The following is a 12,149-nucleotide window of genomic DNA, read 5'->3' on the forward strand; positions in this document are numbered from 1 at the left end:
TGATTCAAGAATTATTCTCTGTTGCCCAAGTAGTTGGGATTTTTGTTGTTTGCTTGCTTTGGCCTTGTTCTCTCTTTGACTGTTAGTTTCTGATTTTGCTTCATTTTTAATTAGTTCAAAGGTACTAGGTTAATTTCTTGTGGTTAAGTGAAAGGAGTTAGTAAGGGTCAAATAGGCAAAAATCAGTGCATTGTTTGTTGGAGAAATAATGAATCAAGATACTCAGCCAACATTAAGTGACTGACCATCTATTAAGTGCCAGGTACTCTGTTAGGCAGGTAAGATTCTTTCTCTGTCTGCAAGAACCCTACAGAAGGGGAATTGATTATGTTATGAATTAACAGGAATTGTTTTAATTGTCTTTAGACTTTCTGATTCACTAAAAGGTTGCCACACACCTAGTTTGCACATTGCTAAACTGCAAGTCTGGGTTTTCTTCATGAATGCGGTAATTGCGTAATTAAGGAACCTCCCTATTTTCTAATTATTTTAAAATGAAGGACGTATAAAAATTGGGACGGTGGATTTACTTTGAGCTAATGACCCCTAATTGAGGCTCCTCACTGCACAGACCTCTTAGAAGGCCCTGGCACTGGGTACATGTGGTCATACGCTTTTGTCAAATTTGAGAAGGTAGGATTTTTCGATTCTTTTTCTTAACAGGTTCTTCTGGATCAGTTCCACGTCTAGTCAGAGCAGGGTGTTGGTGGTGATGTGTGGGAATGCAGTATTTCTGCGATACTCTCGTAATTAGTTCCCGTGAAAGAAGAGAATTTGGACAGACTTTGTCAAACAACTGTCATGTTGCTTCTTTCTTTTCTTTTTTCCCTAGGAGCAAATTTATTTAGCAATTTCTATTCCTCTTTCCACCCTCCCCTTCTCCCCACCAATGAAATAAACATGTGATTTGAACTCAAAATACCATCATTTGTATGAGACCAATTAACACTTAATTTCAATTTACCTCCAGCACATATGGTGGATGGTTCAGCTGCTAAAATTTCGATGCAGGACTTCTTCAAAATCTAGAAAGAGAGGAAATCAAAAAGTCAAAGCACAGCTTATTTTATTAGAAGCAGAGTTTTGCTTTTAGTTACCATGATAGGAAGGTTCAAGGACATTATGTTGTAGTGGGTGGGTGGGTGGTAACATCTTTACTAATATTAACATCAAACATTTAATGAGCCAACATCAAACATTTAATGAGCCAACATTATGATAGATGCCTCTGGGTGTCCCAAATGCCATGAGAATTATTCATTCATTTGTTCTTTCAGCAGATACTTAGGGAGTCTAAGATATGCCAGCCTTGGTTATGAAAGGTTTAACATCTAGTTGGGGAAATGGGACTTACACTTGAAAAGATAAATAACAATGCCTTGTCATTGTGGTAGGTGCAGGGTGAAAGGGCAGATACTAGGAACTGTGGAGTTCATGGGGGAAAATCACCGAGGGAGGGCTAGTAATTGGGAAGGACTTTATGGAAGAGGTGGGTGCTGAGGGTAGGACTCTGTCAGGTGGAGAGGAGTGAGTTTAGGGGAAGGTTGGGATCCAGTCATGGAATGGCCTAAGCAAAGGCAAGGGAGTAGAAATATATAAACCTCTTTAGCTGAACCTCTTTCAAGGAGCTTGAAAAGTAAAAATAAAAGAGTGATAATAGATAAAGCTGGAGAGGTAAGATGGAGAATCATTTTCAGATCATTCAGAATTCCCTTTTTGTTAGAAAAGTCTGGAAAGAAGTTTCCAGAGACGACACTTAAGGCTGCTTGTTGTGCCTCACTCTTTGGATCCTGATAGCCTCCCTTAAATGAAAATGGACTCTTCCCTCCAAAAGAGTGCTTGTAGGGTTGAGAGAAGAGTGTCAAGGAACCAACCCCATCACCACACAGGGAGTTAATCAAAGCTGATTCTGGTCAAAGCAGGTTATCTGACTGGTAGGGCATAAGCTTCTCTCCACCATTAATGAATCTTGTGTCTGGTTGAATATTGATTCTCAAATTTCATCCAAGCATTTTAAACAAGTATAGGACACTGAGTTAATTTACCAAGTAAATGAAATCTCCTTATTTGAGCCTTACTTAATTTGGAAATTGAGATGGTTCGGAGGGCTGAAGGAAACTATGTCTCTATTTATGAAAGGGGCATTTGTTGAAGGAATTAATAGTGAAATTATAACATTTAAAATCTGTAAAAGGAAAAAAGCTTCTTTTGGCTTTAGGAAACACCCATTTGTTTGCATTGATGTATTTATATATGCTTCTTTGTCCCAGCTTAAGTGATACACACACCATAAGACACAATAAATTACAAAAGGGGAGAAAATGGGTTAAAGGAAAAAAATAAGGGGAAGATGAAGTAAAGAATGAGAAGAGCATAAAAAATATATACTGTGAAGAACTTATGTCCTTGCTAGGAATGGCTCATGGATTTAGTTCTAAGCTTTCCAGTAGCAAATGAGAAGGACAGGCAATTTTTATGAGATTCTCAATCACTGGAATAAAAAACAAATCAGTTTCTCAGAAGAGATAATATTTACCCATTCCAGAGAGAAATCTGGGCATCCTCATAGAGAAGCATTGTGAAAGGAAATGGATAAAATGAAGACCATACTTCAGAAAATCTTTATCTCATGTGCAGATGACAACACACTAAAATTTAGTCATTGAAACAGGCTTTCTCACAATCATGTGTTTTAAGTAATTCTATAGACCCAAAAGTCCTAAGAAGTAATATCTCTTTTTTTTTTTTGACAGTTCTAGAATTCAGATTTCCAGCTACTTTTATTCCTTCCCGCTCTTGTACAATTTAAAGGCATTGTCGTACATTGATTTCTCTATTTGTTTTCAGCTTCTACAGGATACCACAGTAGGCAGCAATTTATTCCTTTTTGTCCGCATTTGCCTTGTTTCTCTGGCTTCTGCTTTACCCAGCCATTCCTGCCCACCTCAAACACAGGTAGAGCCTCAGATCCCCACCAGTGCCGGGGACTGTTCTGACAGCAGAACGAAATTCCCACGTCTGTGTCCATCTTGGGTAGGGTGAGTGGTCCTCACACACCTGGCTCTGGGTACCTGGTATCACCACTGAACTCCTGAGTCCCCTTCATTGTCACTTTGACTTGAGATCAGGGTGTATGTGTGGCATCTGTATTTCCCTTCCGGCTTCTCCACCTTTCCCATTCCATGGTTTATCCAGACCTTTAGGTCTCTTACGTAGGTAGCAACATCCTAGGGCTGGGGCTTGCTAGAATACTGGCGTGCAGGGACTCATATCCCAGAAGACAATTGTCCTACTTGAATCATGATGACTGTCCACTCCCAACCACATTTGCTGCCACTGGGCTCTTCCTGCTTTCAGCTGGTGGATGCCTTGACTGAGGGAGGTAGCCACCCCTTTCCACATGTCCCGAGGCACAAACCTCCAAACAGGCCACATTGGAAGAAACAGAATTAACCCATATGGAGAAACTTAGTAAACAGTGGCATCAGAACAACACAAAGCTATTTTTTTTTTATGTTTTAAATCAAATTCCTCAGGCACATGGCATCTCTTAATAAATCGTTTTATCATCCACAACTAAAGATTTCAAAATAGCCCAAGAATAAAAATTGAGCTATTGGATCTATCCTGTCCCCATTCCCAATCTCCATCAAAACACACAAATGAAATTTTCACCCATGTACGTTCCTGACTTGGAACCAACATTTTTGAACCAACTTTAATACTGAATCAGGGGTCGGTAGAGGAAACACCCGTGAATCTCTGACCACAAAGACACACTAGCAGGTTTTGTCATAATAAACACATGCTGTATTATTCTCTCAAAGCGTCTGCAATTAGTTGATAAATCTAAGGAGTGTATGAAGGGCCAAAAAATGTCAGCCAAGCTCTATGATTCAATCCAGTAAAAACACAGCTTTCCCAATCTTAATTTAAAACATCTGGAAGGGATACACTGCAGCCAATAGAGCAAAATTTATCAGTGAGGGGGATGGGCAGGATTTGTCTGGGACTGCGGCTTATGTTAGTTTGAAATGTCTGGTTTCAAAAGGTAGGAAGTCACAATGGCAGTAGGTGGATTTGGGGGGTTCCCTTGGTTATTAGCAGCCCAGACTATAATCAGTCTGTCTGAGCTGCAGTAGACAATAGATTAGCTTAGGGTCTGGAGACTGGATAGGAGTGGTAGGGGCAGGGGATCTGTCCCCACCTTGAACAGTGGTAGCCATGGAGGATTCGCATAGAACATTGGGAAATTGCTTGAGGGAGTGGAATGGACTCATACAGGGTCAGGGTGATGTTAGAGGTGACAGTATAACTGGCTTCTTATGGAGACTGGGCTAAGACCACTATATGTCTCAAGTATAATCCAACGTGAGGAGTGGGTCTTAGCCCTGATTGTAAGCCCTAAACTATCGTCATACAAATCCTTTCACTTCTCTGAATCCCAATTTTGGAGAGCAGTTTAACATACTGAGGATAGCTTGGAATCTGGAATCAAATGGCTTGGGTTAACTCCCTCATGAGCAGTGTGACCTTGGACAAGTTCCATAACCTCTCTGAGTCTCTGTTTCCTCATTTATAAACAGTACCTACTGCATAAGGTTGTTGAGTTGGGATGGTTAAATGGGAATACCAGCAGTGCCCATAGCACAGTACCTGGAATCCCAAAAGTTCTCAACTAATGGTAGCTATTACTCTGAAGAACTTGGGCCCTGGAGACAGATGAGATAGGTTTGAGCTCTGAAAAGATTTATGTTCAAATCTGAGCTACCACTTACTGGCCGTGTGGACTTAGGCAAGTTATTAAAGCTCAGTTTCCTTTTCCGTAAAAGGGGGATTAAGAAATACACTGACCTCAAAGGGCTGTATGATGGTAAAATGAATGACTGACATAAATGCAGAGACATTTAGTTTGTAAACTCAACTGGACTTTGGTGGTCAAATTCATATCAGATTGGAGAGTCAGGAAGGGAGTGAGTTCAAGGAAAACTGGCAAGGGTTTTGGTCTTACAGACAGATCTAGACAGATGTAAAGGGTCAGTAGATAGTCATTTAATGACTCTTGGGCCACCAGCCAACAAGTGTCCTTCATGAAAATAAGGTACCAAGAAATGTGATCAGAACAATCTTAATAGTAAAGCACTTGGGAGAATGTCTGACATATATACCATCAAACAATGGTAGCTGTTATTATTACTTTTGTTAATACTATTATTTCTACTTCTCTTGGGCAAAGACAGTAGCTCATTCTATGCTTCTATCCCATCACCCATCCCTGGCTCCTGCTTAATCATATCTGCTGAAAAAGAAACCCAAAAGATGGCTAATAGTATTTTCCTGCCACCTTTTGGACCAATTTCAAAAAGAAGAGATATGGGGAGGCACGTTTGAAATCCACAAAGAACTATATAAATGCAATGTGGTATGGTTACTTTTGCTCACTTCATTAGATTGTTGGGGGAGTAAGAGGAACAACAGATATAAAAGAACTTTGCCAAGTAATAAGAGCTATTTAATATATTTAAAGTGAAATCTATTGTGGACCAGTCCAGGTTGTATATAAAGGTTTATTATTTTTTTTGGTTCCTAAAACTGTAGTGTCCTTTTTTTTATAAAGTTTGCAGTTTCTGCAGGGATTTCTGAAGAATCCTTAAATAATTGTGGATATTCACATAGAGTTATCAGGAACCCCTCCCTTACCATACACACACCTAATTTTTTCCCCCTAATTACTCTGCCTCCTTTCCCAATAAACAACCGGTTTTTATCTACTTGGTAATTTCCTGTTGAAGTTTTTTTTTTTTTTTTAATTTTTTTTCAACGTTTTTTATTTATTTTTGGGACAGAGAGAGACAGAGCATGAACGGGGGAGGGGCAGAAAGAGAGGGAGACACAGAATCGGAAACAGGCTCCAGGCTCCGAGCCATCAGCCCAGAGCCTGACGCGGGGCTCGAACTCACGGACCGCGAGATCGTGACCTGGCTGAAGTCGGACGCTTAACCGACTGCGCCACCCAGGCGCCCCTCTGTTGAAATATTTTTTTGTTGGGGCACCTGGGTGGCTCAGTCAGTTAGGTGTCTGACTTCAGCTCAGGTTTGTCAGTTTGAGCCCTGCGCTGAGCTCTCAGCTGTCAGCACAGAGCCTGCTTTGGATCCTCTGTTCCCTTCTCTCTCTGCCTGTCCCCTGCTTATTCTCTCTCTCTCTCTCTCTCTCTCAAAAATAAATAAACATTTTCTAAAAAAGATTTTTTTATGTCTGTAATAAAGACCAGCCTCTTTCACCCATTCATAGTATAGGGCCTTTTGCTTCCATGCATCTGTCAGAAAGTCTTTCAGAGCATGTTCCTTGGTGCCTTAATTGTCATGAAAGGCACATTCTGGTTTTAAGGTGTCTGGAGCGTGAAGTAGGCTGGTCCAAGTGTGGTTCAACCACCTCTTGACTGATTACGTCTATGTGGTTCTCCAAGAAAAAACTTAGCAGCTGTCCTTAACCTCACCGTCACCCTTCAAACCGAATATAGATTTTGCCACCCCGCCTATGCCCTGGTGATTTTACCAATAAAATATTTTTGCATCCATCCACATTTTCGTATAGACTGTCATCCTTCAGAGGACTTATTGTAGTTTATAATTATATATATATTTTTTGATTGTTTGGTCATTGTCTATCTTTCTCCTTAGACTATGAACTCTAGAGGTGAGGACTGCATTTGTTTTAGCCATCACTACAATCACAATGCCTACCTGGAACATAAGAGGCACTAAATAAATATTCATTTATTTATTTATTTATTTATTAAAAGAAAATTTTTTTTAACGTTTATTTATTTTTGAGACAGAGAGAGACAGAGCATGAACAGGGGAGGGGCAGAGAGAGAGGGAGACACAGAATCAGAAGCAGGCTCCAGGCTCAGAGCCATCAGCCCAGAGCCCGACGTGGGGCTCGATCTCACAGACCGCGAGATCGTGACCTGGGCTAAAGTCGGACGTCTAACCGACTGAGCCACCCAGGCGCCCCACTAAATAAATATTTATTGAATAAATGAATAAATGCTGTATCTACATGGCTTCATAAACTGGCATTCTAGCATATTAGGTATTGGTTTTCCTTTTTCTCTATAAATGCAATTTTAGGGTCTTTTAAATAACAGGGCCATATACTATACTTGTAACACCTCCCTCTTATTTTTAATCTTTAAAATATGCTTATTTAGAGAGAGAGAGAGAGAGAGAGAATGAGCTAGGGAGGGGCAAAGAGAGAAGGAGAGAGAAAATTCCAAGCAGGCTCTGCACTGTCAGTACAGAGCCTGATGCAGGGCTTGATCTCACAAACCGTGAGATCGTGACCTGAGCTTGAAATCAAGAGTTGATTACTTAACTGACTGAGCCACCCAGGCCCCCCACACATCGCTTTTCTTATGAAGCACCACCACTGTTGGGCACTGCTTTCCCAGATGACCTATTTCAATAACTCTATTTTTTTTTAATGGCTTATCTTCTCAAACAGTAATGCTATAGGTCTATCATGGCCCCATGTCTAAGATCTAAACTGGCCCATTTTGTAAAAGGCCTTGACCCCTTTGCTTGAGAAAAATGGAGAGCTCTGGGCTTGGGAGATGAGACTCAGGCTCTCACAGAGGGCCACATACACTATTATAGCTGATGGTGGAATGCACATTGGCTAAGCCTGGGGACCACGGCTTTTAGAAAACGCTTAGGACATACAACTGTGTCATTCATGCCTTCAGGATTTGCAATGTTGCCTCCATGAATTTTCACTTTATTTGATCTCTAACAAAGTGTTTTTTATTTTTATTTTTTTTAATTTTATTTTTTAATGTTTATTTATTTTTGAGACAGAGAGAGACAGAGCATGAACGGGTGAGGGTCAGAGAGAGAGGGAGACACAGAATCTGAAACAGGCTCCAGGCTCTGAGCAGTCAGCACAGAGCCCGACGTGGGGCTCGAACTCACATACCGTGAGATCGTGACCTGAGCCAAAGTCGGACGCTTAACCGACTGAGCCACCCAGGGCCCCTCTAACAAAGTGTTTTTTAAAAAAGATAGTCACCTTTCCTAATTAAATTCCACTCCACACTTTAAACCAATAATCAGAGCTATTGTTAACTATGGATATTATCCTAGATCCTTGTCTGTTGTATAAAATCTGCATTTAAAATAAAAACCTACTATTATACCCTCATCCTTTTGGGATTCACATATGATTTTACATATACTCAGACATTATGCTGAATAAATACTCTAAGACACAAGAAACACAATTTAAATGGATTACTGAATTTTAGACAGTAAGGCTTATCCTCAAAATATGCACAAGTTTTTGTCTGAGGGGAGAGGACCCAGCTCACTTAAATAAATACGACTCTTCTCTCCATTAGCTTCACATTCAGTGAGGGTCTGGTGTGAAGGAGCATAGCGCAAACAAGATTATGAAACTGAGGAAATTCATTTTTCCCCCCCACTAAACTACTTTCCTCTCCTGTTTGCAGGAGGAAAGCTCAGATAGCTGTGAACTCCAAAATGTGGTTTATTTAGGAAGATGAGCTTGCTGACCTCCTGAATATTGGGAAAGTCAGTGGCCCTCCTTGAGAGCTGAACCCTGCAGCATTTCACCGGTTTTTGTTCTGAATTCTGGTGTTGCTTTTACAATGGGTCTTAACAGATTCCTAGATACGAGGAGGAATCGCTGGAGGAGTGGGGGTGACCTGAGGAGTAACCGAACATCCCCTCTGCAACCTTGGGAGCTGTGTCAAGCTATGGGAATTTTTATTACATTTGGACCCTTCAATAAGCCAAATAGAAATAATAGCTTAGTTGAAATGGCCTGAATGTCTGCAATGCCTGAGTCTAATTAGTAACTGCTGAGGCAAATGTTTTTTAGAAAGATTTTCTGCTCACTACAGAAACTACAGTTGATTCTTAATTTATGTTTTGTATCCAGGCCTGCTAATGTGAACGGAGCCCCAAATGCCATCGTTTTATAGATGCAGTCTTGGAAGAGAGGGTGGGGGGAGGACCGAGAGGATTTTGCAAGAAACAGCCACAAAGCTGCCCACTTGTCATGAAGTGTAGGTCACAAATGCCATGCAGCCCTCTGGGCTGCTTTCTAATGAATAAATATGCAAAGCATAGCTTTGGACACCATGAAAAATATAACAAATGGGGCAGTCTCTGTGATTGCACTGTTTAGCATCTTACCAGGATGAACAGCAGGTAGCATGAAAAAGGTCCAAGTGCCAAGCCAATGATGCCAACAGTTAGTGCCACTGGGGTTCAAGGCAGGGAGGGTTCAAAGTAGAGGAGAGCCCAGGGCAGGCTCCTTGGAGAAGACAGGACTCAGTAGGGCCTTGAGGTCCAGACAGGCTTTGGGACAGGATTCAGATGGGGCAAAGGAAAAGAAGGGGATTTCCTCTGATCACAAACAAGCCTGACTTAAGAGGATGGCTGCTGTTGCTGAATTGGGACTCGCCCTCTGCTAGCTCTAGAAAAAGGGTTTGTTCAGTAAAGTCAGGTACTTTCCAGGACTGTGGGAATCCGATGTAGATTTTGATTGGAGGAAAACCCTTAGCAATTCCTGAAAAGGTCTTGGAAGATGGGCTTTGCCTTTTGTCATAGCTTTGTTAGGACCTGGGCCAGACTAGGGGGTACAGGTCTTCTAGTTCCCATGAGTGAAAGGGAGAAATCAGCACAGAATCTGGTTTTCATAAATAAAATTATTTCATATGCATCATGGAATAGATTTATTCTTCAGTTTCACTGATCTTACAGCTTCCTTGATAACTGGAATGTTTGTGCCAAAACTTGTGAGAAATCCTTGCAAATATAGTTGTGTTTGCTCAATACTTGTTTATTGTTGATCAAACATGCAGAATGTTCTATGCACTGATTTACCCTCGCTTAATAGGAAGCCCAAGACAGGCTGAAATATTTATTCCAGGGAAATACTCCTAGATGGGCATGGCTTGGTGCCGGCCATTGGGTTCTCCTTCTCATAGACTGCACACAAAGTGGGCACAGCTTGGGGGAGGAGCTGGCATCATGGTAACCAGGCCAAGTGTTGGGATTCAAAGTTGAAGACCTATTTCAGTGGTGTCTGAACCCAGCTTTCATGCAGGTTCCCGTTTCACTGCCTGCAGCACTTTTGCAAAGGCAAACAAAGACCCAGGAGACTTGCTGGACCTTTGCTTCATATTTTTGCTTGAGGGCTGGCGCTACACTTACCAGTTGTGGTCAGTGGAAATTCCCCGAAGAAGCCACAATAAGGGAAGGCAAAGGAATAGTTTCTTCCTTTACAGTTTTACCGGCTTTAAAGGCTACAATCTTTCAACCACCCAAAGTTTGTCTTAAAATTTATCAACCGTATTCTGCAAAAGCAAGTAGAAATTCTGTCCTCAGAGGTAGAGTCCTGAGCATGTGTGGAAGGAAAGACGTTCTTTTCAGCCTGTGTTGAGCTGCCAGCTTCTCATGGTGGTAGAACTTCATCTATTGAGTAGAAATCGATATTTTCCAAAGTGCTCCCCCATCTAATAGTAAAAGGTGAGGAGCTCCCCTGCCCACCCACTGTGCACTCTGGTCAGACCACGTGGGGTTTGGCCTTGCCTCTGCTGTGCCTATGTGCACTGCATCACATCATTTCACATTTTTGGTCCTCAGTGTCCCCTTCTCTGAAATGGAGCTACTTCCTGGCCTACCCACACTATTGAGTAGAGCCCTTTGGCCATTCACATTGTGGGCATTAGAGATGGAGGTGAGTGTATTCTGGATCACTGCTCACTGCCATGTGGCCTTGGATAAGCTAGCTAATCTCTGTCCTTATGGCATCTACTTTCGTAGAAGAGATAATGGTATCCACGCTAAACGGTGGTCGTGGGAATCTGATGAGATGCCTATGTAAAATGATCTCCACAGTGTCTAGAACCTCAGAACTCACTGTCATTTTTACTCTCCTAAGGCAATAGAGGCAGGATGAACCCAGACCCCTAACAGCTATGTGTTCTTGGGAAAGTTATCCGAGGTTCAGTTTCTTCATCTGTGGAATAGGAATAAGAACATTTTCTTCACAGTGTTGTTATGATGCTAAAATGGGATCATATGAAATGGGATAAATGAACAACGTCTGGTCCCAAATACGTTATCTGCAGCTGTCGATTTCTCTCTGCCTTTTCCCTATGTCCTAATGAAGAAAGACTAAAACGGGAAACAAGTGAGAACGTGAAAATAACACATTATACAAATCTAATAGGTAAGTATATCTCCCTTAGAGTAGAAAGGACTGGGGAACTTTGAGAGACCAAAACATAGGAACCAGTTTGTGGAAGCAGAGAATCCTGGGATTTGCTGAATCCAGGCCCTGGATAATCAGCTCTTGGTAATCCAGTGGTAATTTTCCACTTCCTGACATTCACGGCTAAGTATTATGGAAAGAGCAGGATCTCTGGAACCAGGCCGGGGTTCAAATTCCCCCTCTCAACCATTATAGGCAGGCAGACTTGGGGCAATTTCTCCGACCTTCCTGCACCTCAGATTCCTCGCCTGTACAACTGGGATAAAACCTTCTTCAGAGAGTGGCTGTGGAAGCGTGTAGCAGAAATGCTGGTGGACAGAAGATGCTCTATCAGGCGTTGCGAGTTTCCTTTCTTCACAGGCTAACGTCACTATTGATACTGAGTGTGTGTTTATTCGTTATTTAGAGGAGATACGGATAAACTGCCACGATTCTAGATTCCCTGAGAGTCTTCATTTCAGGCATCACTGTTCTATTGTCAGACTTTGTATTGGCTACAGGCTACAGGTTCCCACCGTCCTTAGAGTAAAATAGCATGGCCCTCTAGGCTGTGTGGGATCGAGCCTTTGCCTTCTCACTTCCGGTCCTGCCATTCTCCGCTTCAGCACTGCTCTCCTTTGATTCTGCTCTGCTCCGTCATAGGGCTGTGCTCGGCCAGGAATGAACAGGGGATGGTGCTACCGCTTTTTTCAGGTCATCTCTTCAAAGGGGCCTGGGCTCTTTGGCAACCCCTTTACTCTCCATCTTGGTAGTTTGTTACTACTTTTATGCCTTTTATCACCATGTTAACTGTACATATTTGTTTAGTTACTTGTTTCTATGCATCCCTCCCACTAGCTGCTATG

The 12,149-nt window shown here is 41.9% G+C and overlaps 2 protein-coding genes across 3 annotated transcripts in view; one reads left to right on the top strand and one right to left on the bottom strand.

Annotated features, from left to right (window-relative positions):
• Positions 1-12,149, top strand: part of GKN2 (gastrokine 2) — a 326,208-nt gene that overhangs the window by 189,894 nt on the left and 124,165 nt on the right. The gene's annotated exons all lie outside the window — the stretch shown is intronic.
• The window catches only part of ANTXR1 (ANTXR cell adhesion molecule 1), a 222,548-nt gene that overhangs the window by 147,178 nt on the left and 63,221 nt on the right, over positions 1-12,149 (bottom strand). The window contains exon 9 of the mRNA XM_058683850.1: positions 965-1,025. Within this exon, the coding sequence (XP_058539833.1) occupies positions 965-1,025 (61 nt within the window). The remainder of the gene's footprint in view (positions 1-964; positions 1,026-12,149) is intronic.

This window comes from Neofelis nebulosa, chromosome 9 (assembly GCF_028018385.1).
Source record: "Neofelis nebulosa isolate mNeoNeb1 chromosome 9, mNeoNeb1.pri, whole genome shotgun sequence".
Classification (NCBI taxonomy): domain Eukaryota; kingdom Metazoa; phylum Chordata; class Mammalia; order Carnivora; family Felidae; genus Neofelis; species Neofelis nebulosa.